A 22,833-nucleotide genomic window follows, 5' to 3' on the forward strand; every position below is an offset into this window, starting at 1 on the left:
CTAAATATCATTTATTACTAGCAGACAGCTGACTAATAGTAAAATCAAGATTTATTTAAGTACTTTTTCCACATACTAATTTCTGACAAAAAAATTGCTCGCTTGGATTCTCGATTTTTTTTTTCCTGTACAAACAGTATTTCAAATAGACTTTTTAAATGACCATCTCACCTGCAGAATGCCTGGAAATGAACCAAAGAACACAGAATGAGACATCTAGCTAGGGCGATCCTTTCACTGTGACAAACTTATTAACAGGAACATTTCCTAATTTTATGATTAGGAATCTTTAATGGCAGGTGACATTTTTAAATGCTCCTTTAAAGTATGCAATCTGCATATGTGATGACAAACAGGTTTTGATGGGCAGACAGTGCAAGGATGACAGGCACCGTCCCAGCACACTTACAGCCCAGGCTTGTCTCAGATATCACAACAAAGTCTTGAAGGGGAATATGAAGAACATGGATAAATAGATCTGGCATATTAAGCATGAGAAGCAGAGAGGAAAAAGCAGAAAAGTACTTGGTCCGGAAAGGTGGTGGGTGGGAAATGGAGAAGTCAGAGGCAGGAGACGACCTCATGATGTTGAATTACTGATGATATGTAAGGCAGGAACTGCTACAAGCCCTTGAAAGTTAACACAATTTATGTCTGATGTAGCAGGGAAAAGGAAAGAAGCCAAAAGACAGGGAAGCAGTGAGATCAGAAAGGTACCTTGGCAGCACCATTTGCCAAGGCCAAAGGATGAAATGCTGTGGTCAGTGAGATGGAATATGATGAAGCAATTTTTTAAAAAATTAATCAAGTAAACCATGTCTCCTGTGCACATCCCATGGAAGTCAATGAGAACACATTTGCAGGATTAGCTCTGTAATATTAGTTTGGGCTGAATTATACTAGAAATATAAGTATTTAAGGGTGAAGATCACAACCCTTTGGAAGATCTCATCTGTGTGTATAATGGAGGCTCTGTTTCTTGAAATCTGAAGTCAAGATGATGCCTCTCTAAATTATTATGATACAGCTCAGTCAAAAGCTACAGACTTTATTCCCAACTGCTGGAAGGAAACTGATGGCTTGCACTGAGCAGAAGGCTGAAAGAGGTAAAAGTGACACTTATACGGATCCTCTCTTGTCCCCAAGAAAATGTTGTATAGTCAAGAATTTGAAATTTATCATGAGTTTCCTAATTGTGGTTTTGACAAACATTTCTCCCTTTGACAAATTTGAATTTGATAACTTTTAATGTGAACAGTTGTCAGAAGTCTTATATAGTCCCTCACTGTTGCATGTTCCACATTCCCTTGGAAACTATGGTTACATCTCTTACTAGAGATTATGAGTTAAATAGCCAGCCTGCTCCTGCAGCATTTAACTCTTCTGTGGATCTCAGGCAAAGCAGCCAGGCTCCTCCACTCTGCCACCAGGAGAGCTATTCCACTTTTAACCCTCTGGGAAAGCAAAGCAAATGAATATGGACAAAACCTCATTTCAGAATAATCTCATGAGGGACATTCTCCTTTCATGGAGGCAGCATTGCCCAACAGAGAAATCAGCCCTTTTGTTTCTGACTCCATTACTTTGAAGTCTCTTGAATGATATCTCAACTACGCAATCCAGTAAATGAAAACAGAAGTTATCTATCTTTGTAAAGAGTGGTGAAATCCAGAGTATTAAAGATATTATGTAAAGCAGAGGCAGATTGAAACAACACTCTTTGAAATATCTACAGATACCATAACAAAGACACTGTTAACAGGAATCTGATTTAAAAAATCTTGAATAGATTTTGAGAAAATTTGATCCTTTCCTTTATAAATTACTCAACATGAAACTAGTTCCTTGCTGTATTTTCATATTAGGGTCTAAAACTTTGCAAAAAAAATTTGAAAATTCGTCTTTTGAGGGACTATTTTTAGAAGTGAATTTTAGCATTTTAGCACATGCAGGACAAAGTGGATTTTCTTTTGCCCTTTTTTTATTTCTTAGCTTTTTCTGACTTATTTATAGAGAAACAAAAGCAAAGACATATTCCTTTCACTTTATCTGTCAAAACCCATAACAAAGCCAAACAATTAAAAATCAGTCCTTAAATTTCTTACAGATGCTAAATTATGATGTATGGAGTGATGACTTTGATAAACAACGTTCTGCTCCTGGGAATGCTTTTTCAGTGAGCTGACAGGTTTTAGGCCAGCCTCCCATGCAGGTTCCACACATGTGCAGGCAGTATTAAAGAAAGTAGGACAGTGTCTATTTTACAGGTATCTATCTCAGTGAAATCTCCAATGAATTATTTTTGTGAAAAAAGCACATAATATAAAAGGAATAAAATACAAATGCTGGGGTTATGAGGTACAGTTCAGAATTAAACCGGTAGTTTTTAATAAATAAAACCTGAATCATTCATCTCAGCCCTGGGTGTAGGAGTAGTGAATGATAAAATTCCTGCAGGAATTTCCAAGATAGTCTTCTGTTTCATGGCTGATGGAGTTTTTTGAATAAACTACACTAAATAATAGAGGAAAGTTAATAATCATTGTTGATTTGTCCTGATTTTATTTCATTAAATGCAATGAATGTTGCAAATTCATACCTCATATAACTGTTGAGTACAATGGCATTATTGAGGCATGAATTTGATTCAGTCTGATCATTACTGGGTTATGTTGTCTGCTTGTCTGACAGCTGCAAGCCATGGAAATAAGATCTTATGCAAGTACTTTTTCTTTTCATGTTGTTTTTTTCCAAAATGCATATTTAACAAGGTTTTGAAATAACAATAGGATTAGATGCTTGAGAGAAAATTAGGTCATATATTTGTTAGATACAAATCTCGCAAGTAATTAGAAACGTGGGTATCAAGCAATATTTGTATTCTGTACAGTTGCCTTTGTGTGGAGACAGTGGGGATTTCAGAATAACCCAATCCGTGTGCTCTGCACTTTTTCCCTCTCTAATATGTTTGTAGCATACTAGTAAGTATGGCTTTTAAACAGCTCCTGAAAGGGGAGAACAAATTAACTGCATATAACCCATATTACTGGTATGTCTACTTTTAGAATACTTTTACAATTTCTGTCTTGTTCTGTTTTTTAGTATACGGTTTAGATATTTAAAGTGCAAGTTTAAATGTATTACATATGTAACAGAGGAAATATGTTATTACATAGAATCTTTTTAGCTGCTGTTGGCTGAAATGTTTGATATCAGTGACTACTTTTGTTAATCAAGTTTCCCAGCATAAGATGGGAATAAATGGCTTTGTATTAAAATACAGATAAGTGAATGAATATCTTTAACCTTGGGGCCAGTAATACCACCCTATAGTCTTAATTTGAACATGTGTTCAAACGTTTCACTGAATGAGGAACTTGCTAAAGGAATATAATAACTAAATTCACTTTGCAGTAGTAACAGACAACTTACTAAATATTTTTAAAACCAGAAAATATAGACTAAAAACTGCCTCTCCTGTATTTCTAATTAAAAACACAAATTGCAGAGGCTCTAACCTGAAAGTGTATATATGGGTGAATACTGGCCATTTACTGGAGATGCATCGTAGACTATGCCTAATACCCCTTTGCTGCTTGTGTAAGATTGAACACTGGAAGAGAAACAAAAGCAGTGGCTGTCTCTGAGGGTATTGAAAGAGAGAGGTGAAATACTGTAAAGCAACAATGAAAAGAAGTCACAGGAGAATTTAACAGGAGCTCAGGTGAAAAGAAAATACCTGCAAGAGTGATGGGAGAAGAGTGTCAGAGAAGAGGCTATTGGGGTAGAGCAGAAACCAGAAGCAGTCAATGAAAACAAGCAGTGATGTGGATCAGAGGAACAGAGTGAGACTGGAGGGCTTGCAATGGGAGCCAAGAAAGCAGAGGGAAAAGGCCAGGAAGGAAAGAGAAACCATAGAACTGTGATCAAGGCCAAGCCAGAGGTAGAACGAGAGGAAATAGAAGTAAATAGGAAAGAAATAATGAAGGAAAATTCAGAAATAACCTTTATGGCCCAGCCTTAAACGCAGCTGGAATCATGAATTGGGAGACAGAAGCGGACGGTGCAGAAGCACTCTTTCCCAAGTTCGTGGCTTGGAGCGTGTCCCAAGGGATGAAAACTGCAACTCCTTAGGCTCTGGCAAAGCTGCTACCAAGATTGGATGAACCTCTCAGAGCAGGAGTTCCCAGTTTTGCTCTGGTCCTGTGCAAAGCATTGAGTATGGGACAAACTGAAAGAGTAAGCCCCCAGTCCATGTGGCTTACAAAAACTTAATTTGCACGTGGCCATCATCCTAAAGATATTTTAAGAGTTCTTCTTTATAATGTTATTCAAAGATTAATAAGGAAAACCCTACACTTAATATCACCTTCAGTACAGGGAGGGTTTGAAGTGCATTATAAACATATTGCACAACACCTCTGATTGCCAAGTGAAGGAAAGTCTCATCTCAGGAAAGAAAAAGATTTCAACATCAGAATGGGGAATGACACTACGAGAGTGTTTTTCCTCCCCAACACCCAAAAATGTAACAGAGATCAGACAATGCTATCCAGTCTTTCACCAGGGGAAAACCCATAGCCTAAGCAGAACAAATGATACACTGTTCTTCAAGCTCAGTCTGAGGCAGGCTGGATGAGTGGCAGCTTGAGAAAGTTCTTTTCTCTCATCTAAGACCATCTCTTCTGAGGCAGATTTGTCTTTAGAGAATGGAGTCACCAGCAAGGTTAAAAAGGACAGGTATAAGGCTCACATGAGCTTAAGTTCTGGAAAACAACTCCACACACTGAAAATACCTTTCACATTGTTCAGGGGTTACTGTGGCAGCAGTGTCACCTGGACTGCAGACTGTGCTCCAGCTGGCCAGCTCTTACCTGTGTTTCTTCCTCCCTTTCTCCTTTGAGACAGGAAAAAAAATACCCTCACAATTAATTAAAACCATAGATAAAGCTAGAAAAGATGAGCTGAGGAGTAAAGAGGGAACGAAGCAATTAGGAACTTTCCTGCTAAACATTCACTGGGCATAATGTAGAATTCAGAGATCATTGTGTCCCTCAAAAACACAGCAGAGAGAAGCAGACACGTAGACAAGCTTTCAATTACTTACGTGCCTTTGGCTCGCTTTTAGGATGCTGTGGAAGTGGAAACAGCTATGGTAAATGTATTTTCTCTGCATTTGCCTTTCTTGACAAAACAGCTCCAATATTTTGATCTCAAGAATAATCAGCTCTTTTGCATTTCCTTTTCAACTAACTGCAGACTTTTGCAAGTTAAAAATTAATGACAACTTCTCTTCCTCTCTTTTTTTTTAAACAAAACTCTTCTGTGCTCTTTTCTGAAAAAAAATAAATTCTCTTTCCTACAACCGGTAAGTATTAGTCTAAACAGCATTCCAACCACTCTTTCTCCCTCCTTTGCAGTTACACACAAAATGAATTCCACCACAACAACCTAGTTCATGGAGACCATTATTCTGGAGATGAAACATTGTGTTGTGTCCTTTACCACTATTATGGGCAGTCAGTCTGTTAGAACATATTGGGCGATTATAGGTTAGTCTTTTCAGAGAAAGCCATGGGTTTCAAGTCAGCAGTAACCATCTATCAATTCTTGAGATTATGCCATGATTTACTGTCACGGCATCATGTATTCTCTGATTTTCTGCCTCCTGTGAAACATTGTGCTTTCCTTTTCTATTGATGTATCAACTATAATAGTTACAAGCAGCTACAGAAAAATCAATAGTGAACTTTCATTACTGTGCACATAGAATACCATGCTGTGAGAGCACCTAGCTGTTAAATAGTCACCAGCCATAAGGTACACTGTACACTGTAGATGTCTGTTATTTTGGTCTAAATGAAGAATGTCTGAATTTGAAACAACAAATATCTAGGATTTTTGACACCGCTGGATTCTATGACAAGTTTTTTCAGTATGTGATTTTTTTTTTCCCAAGCGTCAGGTTTGATATGTACTTTCTGTACTGTGATCTGGGTATTTTTTTAACCTAAGTTAAAAGTTAATATCAAAATAAACTGCTGGGCTCTACTTAGCTGAGTCTTATTAGGCTTGGTTGGACAAAAGTGGTAAGAATTGTGCTTTGTTGAATTAGTCTTATCTTACTGACTTTAAAGTGAACAGACCAATAATATCTGCGTTAAACACACAGATGGGATAGAGTTGAAAGAGGCACTATGGTGTTACCACACACTCAGAGGTGCTCCTAAGACTTGTGCACTAGGAGAAGCATTGAGTTGCTTTTCAACGAAGAGTTTGGAAAAAATAGCATAATTTTTGGTTTAAATATATTAATTTGCCTCTGAGAACAAATTAACTTCCAATTAGTGAATGTAAATGAAGAAAGGCAAGAACAACAGTAAGCATGTGAGGATTGCCTTGAAAAAGTCCTGGCCACTTAGCATTTCAGGCTGTTTTCCTAGGGCAGGTGAGCAGCTCTGCTGCAGCACTTAGTGGTTACTTTGGCATTTTGAGACTACGGTGATTTACAGCTATAAATGCAGTGTTTGATGCCCAATACCTTAGATTTGAAAGCCTGTGGTTTTTTGTGAAACTAAACCATGAGAATGCACGAATGTACTTAATTGTATCCTGCCAAAAGCATATCCCACTGTTTGCCATGGCCACGAGGCCACAGGAAAGCACTGTTTCTTGGCTAATGGGGATCTGAAGCCCCTTAATTCATGCCCCTTGTGTTAAACCTATGACTGTATTGTCTATGGAAACATCCGTATCTGACCAAATATTTCAGTCTGAGCTGAGCAGTGAGCACAAATCTGGAGTTTACCTGACTTATTTCTGCCATTCCTTACTGAGCAGTTGAAATGTTAAAAACATACTGAAGCACAGCCTTACATGAGAATGTCTGGTCCTTTCTGATGGGACTTCCTATCAAGAAATCAGAGGTAGCTGAGAAATAAAACTGTTCTAAGAACCTCATATTTGAAAGGCAGGTTTAAGAGTGCCACACTTCTCTACCCTCTGTATAACTGATGAGTAACCATGTTGCCAGAGAGACTTTCAGGTGGGCTTTTCTTTAGCTTTCATATCTGTATGTTTAAAACTGTAAGCAATAATGACAAAGAACACATCCAAGTCTTTGGGAAAAGAATACAGAGACTGACACACATCTAGGTGCCTCTCCAGTGTTTCCTGTAGGCAGCACTGACACTTGCAGAGTTGCAGTGTAGTGGCAGATGTCCCCATTTGGGCTTCTGTGACTTGCATTTGCTAAACCACTTCCACAACTAAGCTCAGACATCAGTTACAGTAAAAAGGGAAATTTGCAACTTCCACTCAGGTCAGTGTGCAACGTCAGAAACAATACGGTTTGAAATACTGCAGCAGAAAATTATGTACCTAAGTTGTGTTTACTGTCCATGAAAGCAAGACTGGGAGTACAAGAGAACAAAGGGTTTCTTTTTTCCACCACCTGGCAGGAGACCCAGAAGCCTGGGCCAGCCAGGGGGGACAGGGCAGGAGCCCTGTCTCAGGGCCACCAACTCTGCTGTCACTCAGTGAGGAGCACCAGTGCATGGGGCATTGCACTTAAGCAAATTCATGGGCTGCTGCAGTCAGGTGTGGTACTGATCTGATGATTGGTACACCGTGAATATGATGGGACTGAACTCACTGGGTCTTTTCATCTGTACCAGCAAGTTCCTTTGTCAATGCTAATTTGATAGGGAATGGAAACAGCATCAGCTTCAGTCTACCATCAGTGGTCTATCTGCAGTTACATTTACATAGAAAATAACTGTAACTGCCCAAAGTAGAGTAAAGTATTTACTAATAATAGTAAAATTCAAATGTTGGGATAATAGGAGTAACATATTTGTTTCTACTGTAGTGCTTTCTGCACTGAGCAATTAATGAATGCATTTTGCTTTATGTTATTTCAACACAGTTCTATCAGAAAATAGTTCTGTTACTGATTTCCACTTCTCGTTTCTTACACAGGCAGAGGTGATTATCTTTTTCATGTTCTTTCTAAACTAGAATGAGCTTTCACTGATACGACTTAGTTCAGTGAAAAAAACCCCTGTTAACTCAAATATTAGCATGTAAAACTAGTGAAGCCATGTCTTGAAAAGTCTCAGAAAGAAGGAGAAACAGGTTTTTGAAATCAATGTCTTAAAGACAGTTAGTTGTCTCACACTAAGCCTTGTCTGCAAATAGTGCAAAAGGCTTAAAACTCTGAATTATTTGTCAATTATGGTGACAGAAAATCATAGTAGACTATTGTACCTCTTAGAATAGCACATCACTAAAACACCTTTGCTTAACTACCTCTCCTTCTTTCAGTCAGAATATATTATGATAATTTTTGCTCCCGTGGGACTTCAGATCTAAACAAAACAAAAAGGCCAAACAAAATTCACCAAGTAATAAAAAGGTGGTATGAAGCTCTACCCTTGTCTGGAAACCACTATAATGATATAACTGGCTGGTCTAATATTTTTAACCAAGTTCAAAAAAGTTTGGAATATAATAATTAAATGCAAATACAGTCCTGATCCCAAAGACCAGAAGAATGCCTTTAAGCTAGTATTTATAACAAGAGCTATTCGACTGAGCTCTCTTGTAAATTTTATCATACCTGAGGCAGTTTTCCTCAGTCGATTAGCTGGAAAGCTGAATATATCCTGAGGCAAACCAGACATCTAGTACAGGCTAAATTCAACTACTGGAGCTTAAATTTGGCTTAATATATCCCCACTTGGATCTGCCTGTTTAATTCTCTTTCATATGATAACGTTGGTTTATTCATAGTCTGGACTTGCCACCTGAACAAACTGTACCTCATATCTTATTCTAATGGAATAAGAAAACTTTGCAAAAACCACAAAAGTTTCTGACTGAAAATCAAATGCAAATTTGGGATTAAAAACTGTTTTGTAAAGTGACTACAAGATTAGTACAGAGAGATTTTTCCCCTAAGGAGTACCGCTTTTTATGATCATGCATTTTTTATACTCTGCAGAGACAGATGGGCTTTATAAAAGGATACAGCCTGCTACTCAAAAGGGTTTCAGTGGCAGCTGCATTTCTGTGTTTTAACCTCAGCAGAAATTTATATTCTGTATTTTCCCAGAAAATATTTATATTTTTTCTTTTCAGACTGTATCACCCCTTGGTGTAGTTCCAGTGGCAGCAGTAGAAATACCTCTGAGATTAATCTGGTCCATTATTCCTATTTTAAACAGTACTTGAGTAGCAGGAGAGGGATAGAACGGGAAAGGACAGATAATATGCAAGCTTCTCATCAGAGCAATAAATCCAAACATTTAGAAAAGCTACAAATGTCTGTGCAAAAGCAGAGCCATTTTTTTCTAGGTAAAAGCAAATCTCTATAAAATTTCCATTCCTTATTTTCTAAATATTCAGTTTCTCAGCTAAATAATAGATTGTTTCTTGCTTCTTTTAGCATTATACCATACTGTCTATTATTGCAAGTTGCATATAACACCCTTTCTGCCTCGGTTCATAACTTCAAGGACTTTGTATGATGTCCCTATCACCATTCCCAGGAACTTCATAAATATTTATGACATCTTAAACTATTCACACCCTACAAATTGTAGGCATTGAGAGCCAGTTCCCTTAAAACACCAACAATCCTGTGTGCTATTGAAGATTAAAGTGATGTTTCAGAAATTTACTGGGGAAACCCTTTGGTTCAATAAATTTATTATTTATTGTAATTTTTTTAACCCTTATCAGAGGCCTAATTTCTGCTTTATCAAGTGTGATACTAGTGCTCTGGCTAGTAGATATGCTTGCATTTAGGCATATATATGTGTAAGCGTGATAATGCTTACTGATGGCATGATAATTAGCATCCTAGCTTTCTTATCTATCTTATTCTAACTGAATATTCAGACATTTCTAGCCCAGAAATATAATATGACCCTGGGATTAGGTAAGGAGTTCAAGGGGAAAAAATGAGTTTTGACTCACTTACTTTCTCAGTTTATCTGTGAGACCCTTGCTAAATCACTTCTGCCCCAGAGTATCAGCGTGTGCTGGCATACAAATATGACCATGGCTCCACAGGATACTGGTTACATATTTTTTTCCTGAAAAAGAGATACTTAGATTGAGACTTTTTCTTCTAGGATTGATCTGTCATTTACCTTAAGCAGTCACTAGGTCAAATACAAAAACAAATCTGGAAGCAGGAACCAGAAAGCCATGTGTCAGCCCAGGCAGGTTCCCTTACCGCCAGCCTACAAAGGCAGGCTATAAATTTGGTTTAATCATCCAGGGTTAATTTTTTCAGTGCACCTTTCAATCCAAAGACTGGAGCACACCTTCACTGAAAACAGCCTGTAGCAAGCAATAACTAAGACCACCCACTGGCATGGTGGGACACTCCAGTTGTTTGGGGAATTTCCTTGAAGACACAACAGAGTAACTGCTCTTCAAATTCTTGTTCCTCTGTCGTGTCTTCAAATAAAGCAGCAGCTACTCTCTTAGGTGGAATGTAATCCTATCAGTGAATGCTTAAGCATGGATTAAAATACCTACACAATAAACCTTTGGGCAATAGATGGGCTGCCCTCAGTCCCAGATGAGCAAGAGACAAGGAACATGTTTCATTGCTGGCCCAAAGCAGGAGCCAGTCTTGGACTTCAGTAAGGGGAAGACTCCAAGCATGGAAGAAGCTTGAGAAAGTGGAAGGAAGTGAGGTGGTACTGGAGTTTAGGCATGGCCAAGATGAAGTGCCAGCAGTGGAACCACTGTTTGGTACTGTGGTCTGTGGAATGTCCTGGCATCTTCTGGGCCATAGTTTCATCCCAAGTGGCTCTTCATACCCTTGACTGTTGGCTGTACCTGGTCATGCTTTTCCCTTCTGAGTTTCAGTGAGAAACACTGGACTTTGTATTTAAGGGTGTAGCTGGCTGTGGACTTTGGGCCAGGGCCTGTGAGCAACTCTTCCATCAAAGAGGCCTAGCAGGATCTTGTTTTATTGTGTTTTAATGACCATCATATCACTTATGCCTCATTTGCAAGTAATAAGGATGTGGGTTCCTGGGGTGTCAGGACAAGAAGTGAGTGCAGATTTTGTTTGTTTGTTTAACTTTCAAGACAGTAAATTCAGCTTAAGCTGTTGAAAGTCAAGCTGTTCTATTTTCCTGAGTGATGACTCAGTAATTATACCAGTCATAAAGATTCAAATCAAATTAAGCTTTGCCCTTTGTCTTTACAAGGATTGTAAGAAAAGAAACAACTGAAATGTAGTAACATACTTCCACAGTCACACAAGGAAAGGAATCCACCTTATTTCACCATGTCTCTCTTTCCACTGCAGAGATAACAGTAGCAAAAGCAATTATAAAATTACTCACAAAAGTCAATAAGCATGGTTCTTAATAGACATCAGGAGCTTTTCAGTAAGAATCTATCATTTGCAATCTTTTTGGAACAGAAAAATAGGCTACAATATTCTAAATGACATTAGAAAGAAGCCTACTGCTATAAAACAATATCAAAATGTTTTAGTTGAGTCTGAGTTGTTCTGAAAGAAACAAGGTCCATCAAGATCAAAAACTGAAGAGATGAAATAGGATCCAGACTAAGAATTACAGCTTGTTCTCTCATAAGCATCGTATTCTCACTTTAAAAATAGATATAATTTTGCCCAGTATATTTGGCATGAATGAAATACTTTGCTATAGCAGAATTTAATCAATAATTTCAAAACAATGTACCCATTAGCAGATGTTATGTTCAACTGAAAATGAAAATTACTTTATGACCCTAATAAACAGAGATCAACTGTTGCACTGTTAGAGATAGCTTAATCCCTGCCAAAAAAGGAAGGAAAAGTTTTCTACACATTCAGTTTGGACTTGGGAGTCTTAAGAAAAGTGGTTTCTGTTGTTATAATGTTAAGGTTTTTCAAGGTTTGTGAAGTGCTAAATATAATGGCTTATCACTGATTAAGAAACATCTATCAAGAATTGTTTCCCGTGACTTCTAAGTGAATAATATTCAGCACAATCCCGCTGTAATAAAATTGAGGGGAATTTTGCAGTAAAGAGCTTATCTTTACCATAAATCTTCCTTCATTATGGCACTTTGACTGTCAAGAAGGCTTAGCTGTCGAATGACATGCATCTGCCTTCATGACAGATGTGCTGTGTGGAACTGCTGTTGTTGCCATTAGTTTCAATGAAGGAGAATTGTGGGTAATTTTCAGAGACTGGCGCTTTATCAACCATTACTACTTTTGCCTTCAAAAATATTTTTAGCACATGTCAAAAATCTATGTATGTTTTAAGTCCTGTAACCCAGAGATTTTGCAGGGCTAGCAGAAAGTAGGAAAAAAAATAGTAAAAAACTGTGTTTGAATAGAGGAAGGTTTGGTAACATTACCTCGGTCCTGGTTAATTCCCTTTTTTTGAACTACTCTGGGGTAAAAACCTTCATCGTAATTAACATATTCCATCTTCAAGGTCAAATGGGAATTGGCCTCACACTAAAGCCCCTGAGGGGAACCCCAACTTTGTGAGGAGCCATGCTGTGTCTTTCCCTGGTGAAGCAGCACGTTCTAGGCAGAGGCAGGACTGCTTCTTAGGCTGTGCAGCATGGCTGGAAAAAACAGGCAAACCTGAAGGCCATCCTGGCCAAAACCACCCTCTCTGGAGTTTGGAAGAAGTCATGTTTTATCTTCAAGCTAATCAGCCATTCCAAAGAGCTGCTAAATGTTGGGGCCAGTTGGGTTTTAGTAAAGTCCCTAAATGATGGGGCTCATCAGCCCGTTCGGGGCGAGAAAGCTCAGGCCTGGGTTGGTATCAAGTCCTACTGCCTGGAGTATCCGTAAGACTGCTTCCAGCCTTGTGAAAGTGAGAAATCCCCCTCCCCACGGAGAGGCCTAAATACAACCTTATTTCATCCTTGCAGAGAGGCAGCTGAGCTGTCTGCGTTCACATCTCTTCATTGCTTCGTGTAGAAACATATCCAGTAAAAGACATAGCAGTAAAATTTAACTGTCTTTTTGTGGGAAATATTTATGCTGTTCCTAAGGAGTTGCTATTTTTCAAATTTAAATCTCTCATTCTGTTTCATTTTTCTTTTCAAAATTCCCAGACCGAAGAGAAACTCTCTACAGATTAGTACACCACCAAATTTTAAGTATTTCATGTTTGGAATATGAGAGGGAGAAAATCTCTCTGAAACCTAAATATTTTTCCCCTCTAAAGACCAGACCCATTTTGGGGGAAAATATGCAAAAGTGTTCTCCTCGGGCTGAATGTTGTATGCAGTTTCAGCTTAATGCACAGCTTTATGGCAGATGTAGAAAATAATCAAAATGGGGGGATATCTGGGAATACTGGCAGATCTTTACTGTGACTGCAGAGCAGACCATGACATGCTATAATACTGGTTTTGTCTTAATCGTCAAAAGTAAGCTATAGAGAACAAAAATTCTTTGTTTGACAGAAAAGCAATTGCTATTTCTTGTAAAACATATAATATATTCCAGAAGACCTAAGGGTTTACTTTTCAATAAGGATAGAAAAAGATGCGCGCCCCACTGTGAGCTCACAGTAAGGCTGTTTCATGTAAAAAGTTGGTAATTAGTCCCTGAGTGAATAAAGTAGAAGAGCTAAGAGACTGATACTTACTGTAGCAACACAAAACACTTTTTCTAGCTGCTAGGATTTAAAGGGTGGGTGGGTGGGAGGGGGGGACCTACTCCTACTCATTTAATTTACACGCATCTGAACCTCAGAAAATTATTTCTTGCATTAAGCTTAAACATATGTACTTTAAATTGTTACTAATCGATGTAAAGATTGATAAGAGGCATTCCAATTTTAAAAAGTAGACAGGAATGAAGAATTACATGAAAACATAGCAGACTGTTGTGCTGTACACATCAGTAGCAGATTTCATGCTCATTGTACACCACTGCCTTCAGCTGAGTTCCACCTGCATTGCTTGATGTCTCACCAAGTTAACTCATTAGCAGTCAAAGGAAATACTTGAAAAACTAAATCATGACTGTTTACCCAGCATTACATAATAAACACTGACAACAAAACCAAACCCAAACCACAGGAAAACCATCTACTTAAAAACCAAAGTTATTAATCTCATTTATATCACTGTTAGCTAGCTCTAAGCATCAGAAATGAAAACTGTACCATTTCTTGTTCTACCTGCATAACTTGAAGTTACTGGAAATAACTTAATATTCACGTTTGCCTTTGTTATTACTCATCTTTAGTATAGCTAGAGTTTGTGATTCTCCCTCAGAAAGAATGACATAATTGTTATTGCAACTATGTGTTCAGCAAACCTATTTTTGACGATATACAAAATATCACTGGCGAGCTTGAGAGATGACGGGAGCTCACACAGTGCTCTCAGCACATATCCTTTGACTTCTCTCTCTGTTTGGACTGCCTCGTTTGCTTTACTGCAGCATTTATCGTTAACGTACGTGAGATGAGAGCACTTATCAAAAGTCATATCCAGAGATCTTGGTCACTTCATGAAGGCTCGCTCCAAAATGCATAACTGGTCATCAGGTTGCATCTACGTCTCCACTATTATAATTGCAGTTCTGGAGAGATCTACACACAGATGAATTGTGTGATAATTTCACAGTCCTAAACTGTAGTCACATGGACTGTATCTGATTCAGTATAGAAAGTCAGGAAAATCTCTACATGTTTTTACTGGTTAAATAATAACATCTTGTTTAGAAGCACTGAGCCTCATCACAAATTTGTTTAGAGGAAAGACATTAAAAGTATTTCTTCAGGCTGAATGTGGTATAGAAGAGCCCCAGAACTACTTTTTGTTTACTGTTAGTGTCAACCTGTTTTTATATCTGACTTCAGTGCTTATGTTGCCACATATGAGTATTTAAAGAACTTTCCACTGAGATGAAAAAGGAAAAACAACACAGACCTTCCCCTGTAGTTCTGCAACTTCCAAGGAATTCAGCCAGGCCAAGTAGCTGACAGGCGTAAAGGAACACCTGTGCAGCTCACAGGTACACCTGCTGCCAAAAGCCACTGATCCTGTGTTTGGGAGTAATGTAATATAAAATATTATGCTTCTTCTTGACTTTGAATATGGTATCAATACAGCTGAAAACAGAATGCATCTCTAAAAACAGACATTAAATTCACCATTTTTGTAGAAAAATATGGAAATTTTGCGGTTCTCAGATTGATTGTGTTTCTTCTTAATTTCTGTAAAAATTTATTTTGTGATTTTTCTATAAATATATGATCTATGCAAAAACATAAAAATAATAATGAACTTGATTTTCCAAGAAGCCAGGATGATTTAATACACAGTAGGACTCCGACAGCAACAGAAAGATGTCTCCTGAATTTAAAGGGAGTTGAATCAGATAACAGTTTCTAGAACTTCCTGATGTTTAAAGTTATTTTTAGCAGAGGAAAAAAAAGTTCAAAATACTGATTCTGAAATCATCATACACTTTATCTTGCTGTTTAACACAGTTTAATTTCCAGCACAGTCCCTGTTTTCTGTGGCAATTTCTTATGTTCTAACAATTCATTCACGATTTCATTTTGCATCTGAAACAACCTATTTAAATTAATTGTGGTAGTTGATACTGTTTCTTTCTTAACTTTATAAAAATATGCTTAGAACACTCAATTTTTAAACCAGGTTACCCTAGCTACAAAATACCTTGGGAGTTTTCTGTAGGTATGTAAAATAATAAGCAGCTATATTTTGTGTGAGAAAATGTCCAGTGTAATACATGAAAACATGATTATCCAAAGATCTCCAGAGACACTGGCAAAAAGACTTTGGATAAATGAGTTTGAATAGCTAAGGGACCAGGCATAGCAGCTTTGAAGTTTCCAGTTCTCTTCACTCGGGATAATGCGAAGTTCAGACGATTCTTGTTGGACGGCCAACATAATTTAAGTATTACTAGCGAGTTCCTTAAGCCAGCTAGCAGAATTTAGGTGGATGTCGTGTCCACAGTTCCCAAACAAGCAGCACAAATCCTGGAGCCACTTGCTTTATTTCCACAGTGAAACTGGGACAGGAAAGAGGCAGGCAGTAACAACCACAGCAGGAAACACTCGCCCCCGCTCGTGCAAGAGGGAACCTGAAGCGCAGCCGGCAGCCAGCACATTCCAGAGGGGCTCCCGCTCAAAGCCTGTAGCTCGGGCTCTGGAGGCTGTGCGTGCTGCCACAGGCTGCCACTGCAATCCTTGGCATCTTTCCTATCCTCTTGTCCCAAAGACAATGTTTGCCTCCTCCAACCATTTCCCTCATGTTCCAGCCCACAGTTATGTGCAGGAACCAATATTTGCTCTGTTGAAAGTACTTCTAGGAAAAGGTGCAGTGAGACCCAGTTTACACAGCCTCCCAGGCTCCTTATAGATTGGGGGATCAACGTGTGTTCCTGTTTTGCAAAGGAAAACACTCACTTCCCCTACAATCAAAGGCTGGCATTTACAATGAACCAAATTCTGCCAAACTCCCCACCTCCTGTGCTCCAGAAACATCCATAGAACAGATCTGTCTTTACTCAAAGTGAATTAGCAGCATAATTATGCCCAGTAGCAGCATGCTTTGGCATTACAAGAAACTGTTACGGTACTCTACTGATGGTAAAAATGATCAAGCACCAACCAAAACAAGTTCTCCCAGCAAGTGCACTTTGATCAGTTGACTCTTTCAGCGTTATAGCAGCACTCTAATTTGCAAGATTTACAATAACTTCTGCATTCTCCAGACAAAAATAATGCCACTGGAGTGATTTTACACAAGGAAGCAAATGCTGAGGAGATAATGTACTGCCATTTATCTCTGACCAGCGTTTCCAGAGCTTGAACTTGCTGTATAGGAACAGAAGATAATCAAACAGAGGCAGAGTGAACAAACTGTACCTGCCGTGCTGATGTAAAAGCCCCGCTGTCCAATACAAAAAAAAAAAAAAAAATCGGTGTTGGATTTCAGAAACCATATTCAGGTTAAAGGGCACCATTCTTATCTGGTATTCCACCCAAAGGACAATGATTTCATTTTATAAAGATCATTAGTCAGTGAAATATATATTTTAGAGAGTTTTTAGTACGGAAGATTATTTTGGCAGTCACTGGAGTGTACCAGATGGTTCATTAACATAGGCTAGACAAGTCAAAGGCTTTCAGAATCATTTAGAAAATGTCAAACAGAAACAAGAACGCTGTCACTTTTTATTAGAATTAACTACATCATACCCTGGACACAGATTTCACCTTGGGTCAGAAAAATTAATACAGAATTATATGAATTGTGAAACATACTAGGTTAAAGATAGGGCTTCCTCTTGGGACTCATTTGCTAGCAATATATTATGGTCTTCTACTTTAGGAATCCTCAACCTTTCTTTTTGTAAGCTATGAAAAGAGCTGACCTTGCTCAGACTCCATTGGTGTCTAATTGATTTGAGGTATATGCAGAATTTCAACAAGACACTCCGCTAAAGCTCTTTTGTGATCATTTTCCCAGGAAAGTTGGCAAAAGGTTCACTGAATATTCAGCAGCTTGTAAAGTATGCTTTTGTCAGGAGGCAAAAAAAAAATAAATCCATTTAGTGAAACACTGCCTTCATAAACAGGAATTAAAATGCAACTGAACTGTTACTTTTTTTCTATTATCATTCAGATGTCAAAAATCTTGAGAACTTCCAGCTTGTGGAAGGCGTTCAGGAACAAGTGAATGCTGCTCTGCTGGACTACACGATGTGTAATTACCCACAGCAAACAGACAAATTTGGGCAGCTTCTCCTGCGACTACCAGAAATCCGGGCCATCAGTATGCAGGCCGAAGAATACCTCTATTACAAACACCTGAACGGGGATGTGCCATGTAATAACCTTCTCATTGAAATGCTGCATGCAAAGAGAGCATAAATTATACCCATTAGAGCTTCTGCTTTCAAGGAAAAAAAAAAAACACCAAACATATTCTGAACTGCTCCGAGCAACACTAATTAAAACGTGGTTTTAAGACTTTGCGAAATGGTATAATAATCAAATACTAATAGTAAATAAGTGATGTATCAGGGTATTTGTATTGCAAACTGTGAATCATGTGCTACACATCCCCAAAGGAATCTATATAGGACTTTATACTGGAGTAAAGTGAACTTACCAAGTGGATACTATCACCAGTGTCGATATGAAAAAGGACAGAATGATCCTTGTATATTTAAATCTGCTGATGGCCAATATGAAGAAACCTAGGTGAAAAAAAACTGAGCTGTATCATCGAGCTAAGATAGTGGGGAATTTAAGTGCACTAAATTCCTTCACTGTATAGCAGGACTTCTAAAACAGTTATAAGAGATGCAAAACTGCATCTGTAGCATCTTTTGTCATCCTTCCAAGGACCCAACACTTACTTCTTCTGTGATAAATGATGTGGCATCCATTCAACAATCTGTAAGAGAGAGCTGGCCTAGGCCACGTGCTGTGTAGTGTCGCCACCGCATCCTCAGAGGCTGGTGTTGACTGTCAGTCTCTCAGGCCTGCAGACCACTGCTATGAAGAGTCTGTTATCCAGTTAGCTTGGCATTCTTACTATGTTCTGAAGTTTGTTTTGTCACGTGTTCATGTTGTTCTATCAGGCAGTATCCCTCTTCTGCTACTGTTATTGGCTAGCTATTAAATAGCAAAAGAAATATTCCAAAATAAATGAGCCAATTCAACTTCACACTTAACCAGGGCAGTGGCTAAAATATGGCTCCGCTGTATATTCATGGCTGTTTCCAAATACAGGAAATGAAGATATTTTAGCCATCCCAAACGATAGTGGTTTTGACAAGAAACTAGAAATTAGGACACCAAATACTGATGTTAAAAAACTAAAGATAAAATTTTTAAAAATGCATTGCAGGATGAAAGAAGTGACAAATGAATTGTACAACCTGGTGATGCCATGGGGCTTATTAAGAAATGATCTTTAAAATTGCCAGAAATTAGGAAACCAAATTTCAGCTCAAACATACAATATCTAATGAAACCTTCTGTTTTTCAAGTTAGGTAATACACATTTTACGCAAAGAAAGAAGAGTGATACTGCTGTGTCTATGTAGGCCAAAGTCTGCTGCAGAACAAATATTAGAAAAGAACAAACACTTCTCTCTCTGTCCAAATGAAGATATCAGTATTAACATGTAGTGCCACAGTTATAAGTCTTGCCTTATTTCTTTACCCTTAAAGGTAACTGTGCAGGTGTAGATCAACATACATTTCAAAATAAAGTATTAATCTCTAACATTAGCAAAAGCATAGTGTTTACATTCTTTAGGTCCTGTGGGGAAAAAACTGTGATAAAATTGCAGAGCAGTGATTTCCTTATTATTTCTTTTAAATTGGTAATTATTTTACCAGTACTTAATTACTGTATGTCGTGAGACACTAAAATCAATAGGGGTATTTCATTTTGACTTTAATTTTTGAGATTATTGGCTGCACAATCACTTGTAGAAACTGTATAAAATCCTAATACTTTAATTTTTTTCATGAAGATTGCTGGCTTTTGAATAGTTTATTTATATTGTATATGATAGTTTTCACTGTAGACAATTATGATGCTAATTTATTTTTCTTTGGTTTCATCTTTATATAAGATATAGCCAGAATGAAGAAGCCAAATATATGTGTTTACTGTAGCATGTCTTCAAGTTAGTGGAACATAGTTCAGGGACACAGAAGGGTCTTTACAAATTAAAATCATTCAATTGATTAAATGTCTGTAAATCTTCATAATCCTAAATGTAGTTTATTTAAATCTGTTGTAAATTATGTGAGTTATATCTTTTTCTGTTTCATGTGAACTTGAAAAGGTGCATTTCTCTCACTTTTGTCTAAATGTTCATACATTGTATACCAAAGACATCAGCTATTACATCTGCATTAGTACAAAGCACACTAATTTAATTGCCTGTATTAATCAACTCTCAAATTCTGTCCATGCATAGGGTGCCAGTACAGCAAAGCCTTGTGTCTGCGACTCCTACGTGCCTGTCTTGTATCGCAGCACGTCTGTACTTCCGTACAGACCACCAGCTCCCTCAGTCATCCCACAGGGCAGCCATAAGCATTATTTAAATAACAGCATTCTCCCTCAAACAAACTAAATTAACAGTACAGTGCAGGAGGCTATTGATGGTGGCTGTGAAATACATGTACAAGATGAGTGTGGGCATTCTTTTTGAAAGAAAAGCAAAGCATTTGCTTTTCAAGTGTTTGCATTCTGTATTTTCTCTTTTTTTTTTCCTGTTGAAATGCTACAGTGAATCTCACTGAATACTAAGAAAAAAGCTTAAAAAAATATTGCTAACTATTCACAGCACCCTTATCTATATACAGGACAGAAGAATTAAAATAAGGATGTAGAAGAAAAGAACAATTCAGTTTAATGGAAACTATTTCAGATAAACTAACATATATTTGCCCATTTCTTTGGTTCCAAGAATCCCATCAGATTGTCCAAAGTACACAAACAAAACAAAACAAATCACCAAAAAACGCTGCTTACGTTAATTGTTAACTACTTTGTAACCAGGCATTTTCTGACTGCCTTATTGATTACAGCATCTATTACTAAAAGCAGACTAAAATTCAAAGGGTTTGGCTTTGGCTGGTTTATTATAATTGTTCTGTGTTTGTAAACAGACAATCTGTAAAGTCTGACTATTTGTATTACAGATGTTCTGCAGCTGCCTTGGATTTAAATCCATGCAACTCTTAGAATGTGCAGTGAGTTACTTGTTGAAGTTGAAGTTCTCTTACTGTATCGGTGAAATACATATTGTCATGTCAGTTCTTGCCAGGAGTTTCTCATCACCAATGGAATTTTTTTTCAGTATTTCAATAAATATTGATATGCCCGTGCTGATTACTTTATAATTGTCTTTATAATAACATTTTTACACTGAAATGAAGCACCAGTCAAAAATCAGTTACTCAGAAGAGGAGAGTAAAATGCAGAGAAATAAGAGTACCAAAAGAGAATTTGATGCAAGTGGAAGACAGGTGTAGAGAAACCTGCACCTTCAAAATCTCAGACAGCAATGGTGAAATTGCTTAGGCTGAAGCCAAATAAATACAGCTAAAACAGATCAGAAAAGCTGAATTTCTAATAAAAAAGAAAATTACCACTTAATACTTTCAAATTAATGCCTTTGATCTCATACTGCACAAGTAATCTTCACTTTACATTTACCCATAAAGAGTTAAGCAGCCAAAGCATCAGAGAGGGAAAATGACAGAACAAAAGAAAATCAGGTAACGGGATCCAGCAGAGCTCAGGATAACCTCTCAGCAATGTAAATACATGGCAGGGCCAGGGGCAAACCCACAGCTTCCAACACAACTGCCAGCACAGGCTGCCAAGGAGACAGATGTTACTGCTACTAGAGAAAAATATTTTCCTAAAGTTGCCCTCTGGCTCATCTGATTGCTGTTCTGAGAGCAGGAGGTGAAGTGGTCCAAGAGAGCTTGTCAGCAGTACCCTACTGTTTTGAGACTGAGTCCACTGTTTCCCCTGAACTGTCTGATAGTTTAGACGGAGCTGTCTGCTGAGGTGCCAAATGTTAATGCTTCAAGGGGAAAAAACAGGGCTATAATTAGTTATTTACAAATCCTGCTCTTGAATGAAACAAATCTGGGCTTAGTGTTGCAATAAAAACAGAGTAAAACACAGGGGATTAGGTGGCTTACAAGTGAGGAAGGATTATTTTAACTTTTAGAAATCATAGTTGAAAACCATGATTTGCATAAGCCTCGGGGGAGATTTCAGGGTTGATAAATTTTAGATAGTTTTCCTTACAAGAGATATATTTTGGGGCAATATATTTAGTATATGCACTACATGTTTAAACTGTCAGGGGATTTATTTTTAACTGAGCTTGACACTGGTTCTGGAACAAGTTCTGCTGTATGTTTTTATTGGAAACATGGAAAGAGTGAGTTCAATGTAGCACAGGTCAAGTCAGTACAATACTTGGTGATCTTGACAATTTCCTGGAATACTGAATAATACTTTATATTAACCCCTAATTTGAAGCCCATAGTCTAGATACATTGCAATATTCAAACAACATTTCGGTTTCCTCTGATACAGTTGCTCGTTTTTTCCAGGGAAATTCTATATAGGTACATCTGCTGGAATTTGGAATGACAGACAAAGAGCATTAAACTAACAGCGAACTAAGAAGGTTGCAGATAAACTTTTAGGGGCATCAGATCCTAGATCTGTATTACTCTGTGATGCTGGCATGAGCCCAGATACTTCTGTGTCAGTCAAGCAAATTCAGTTGCACTTGAGTCTGTAGAAAAGAGATTCATTTTTTCAAGGCAACTTGTCAACAGAAAACCCTTTACTAAAAGATAAAGGCAAAAGGTGACCTGACCCTCAGATGGAGTACAGCCATGCCTACCCTGATGTCAGTGGATCTCAGCTAAAGAGAGCAGCATTAGAAATTACTTGATGGTTATAGTCTGGTCTGGCCCGCATAAATGGGACCAGGCAGAGGTTCTCTGCATGAAACATGCTTTGCAAACCTGTTGGTTTTGTGCCTCTACATAACAAAATCCTCTCCATGTTACCAACAGTCTTGAAGTCTGGCATGCAAGCTCGGACTTGCAATACCGGGTGAGTTTTTACTGTTGCTCCAGGAAGGTCCTGACTCCTGTTTCCTATTCACCGCAATTTCTTTAAGTCCCACATTAACTATCAAGCTTATGGCAGCTTGTGCAATGTATGTCCTGTGCACACCCCAGTGGATAATTCAGACACGAGGTAAAG

At 38.0% G+C, this 22,833-nt stretch overlaps 1 protein-coding gene across 5 annotated transcripts in view; it reads left to right on the forward strand.

Annotated features, from left to right (window-relative positions):
• NR5A2 (nuclear receptor subfamily 5 group A member 2) overlaps positions 1-21,173 on the forward strand; it is an 88,423-nt gene extending 67,250 nt beyond the window's left edge. For all 5 annotated transcript variants that reach the window (XM_027671805.1, XM_027671801.1, XM_027671804.1 and 2 more), the window contains one exon: positions 17,683-21,173. In XM_027671805.1, coding sequence (XP_027527606.1) covers positions 17,683-17,930 — 248 coding nt within the window. In that variant the 3' untranslated portion in view covers positions 17,931-21,173. The remainder of the gene's footprint in view (positions 1-17,682) is intronic.
• The last annotated feature ends 1,660 nt before the right edge of the window (positions 21,174-22,833 follow it).

Source organism: Neopelma chrysocephalum, unplaced genomic scaffold, assembly GCF_003984885.1.
Source record: "Neopelma chrysocephalum unplaced genomic scaffold, ASM398488v2 Primary Assembly neopelma1_97222, whole genome shotgun sequence".
Taxonomy (NCBI): Eukaryota; Metazoa; Chordata; class Aves; order Passeriformes; family Pipridae; genus Neopelma; species Neopelma chrysocephalum.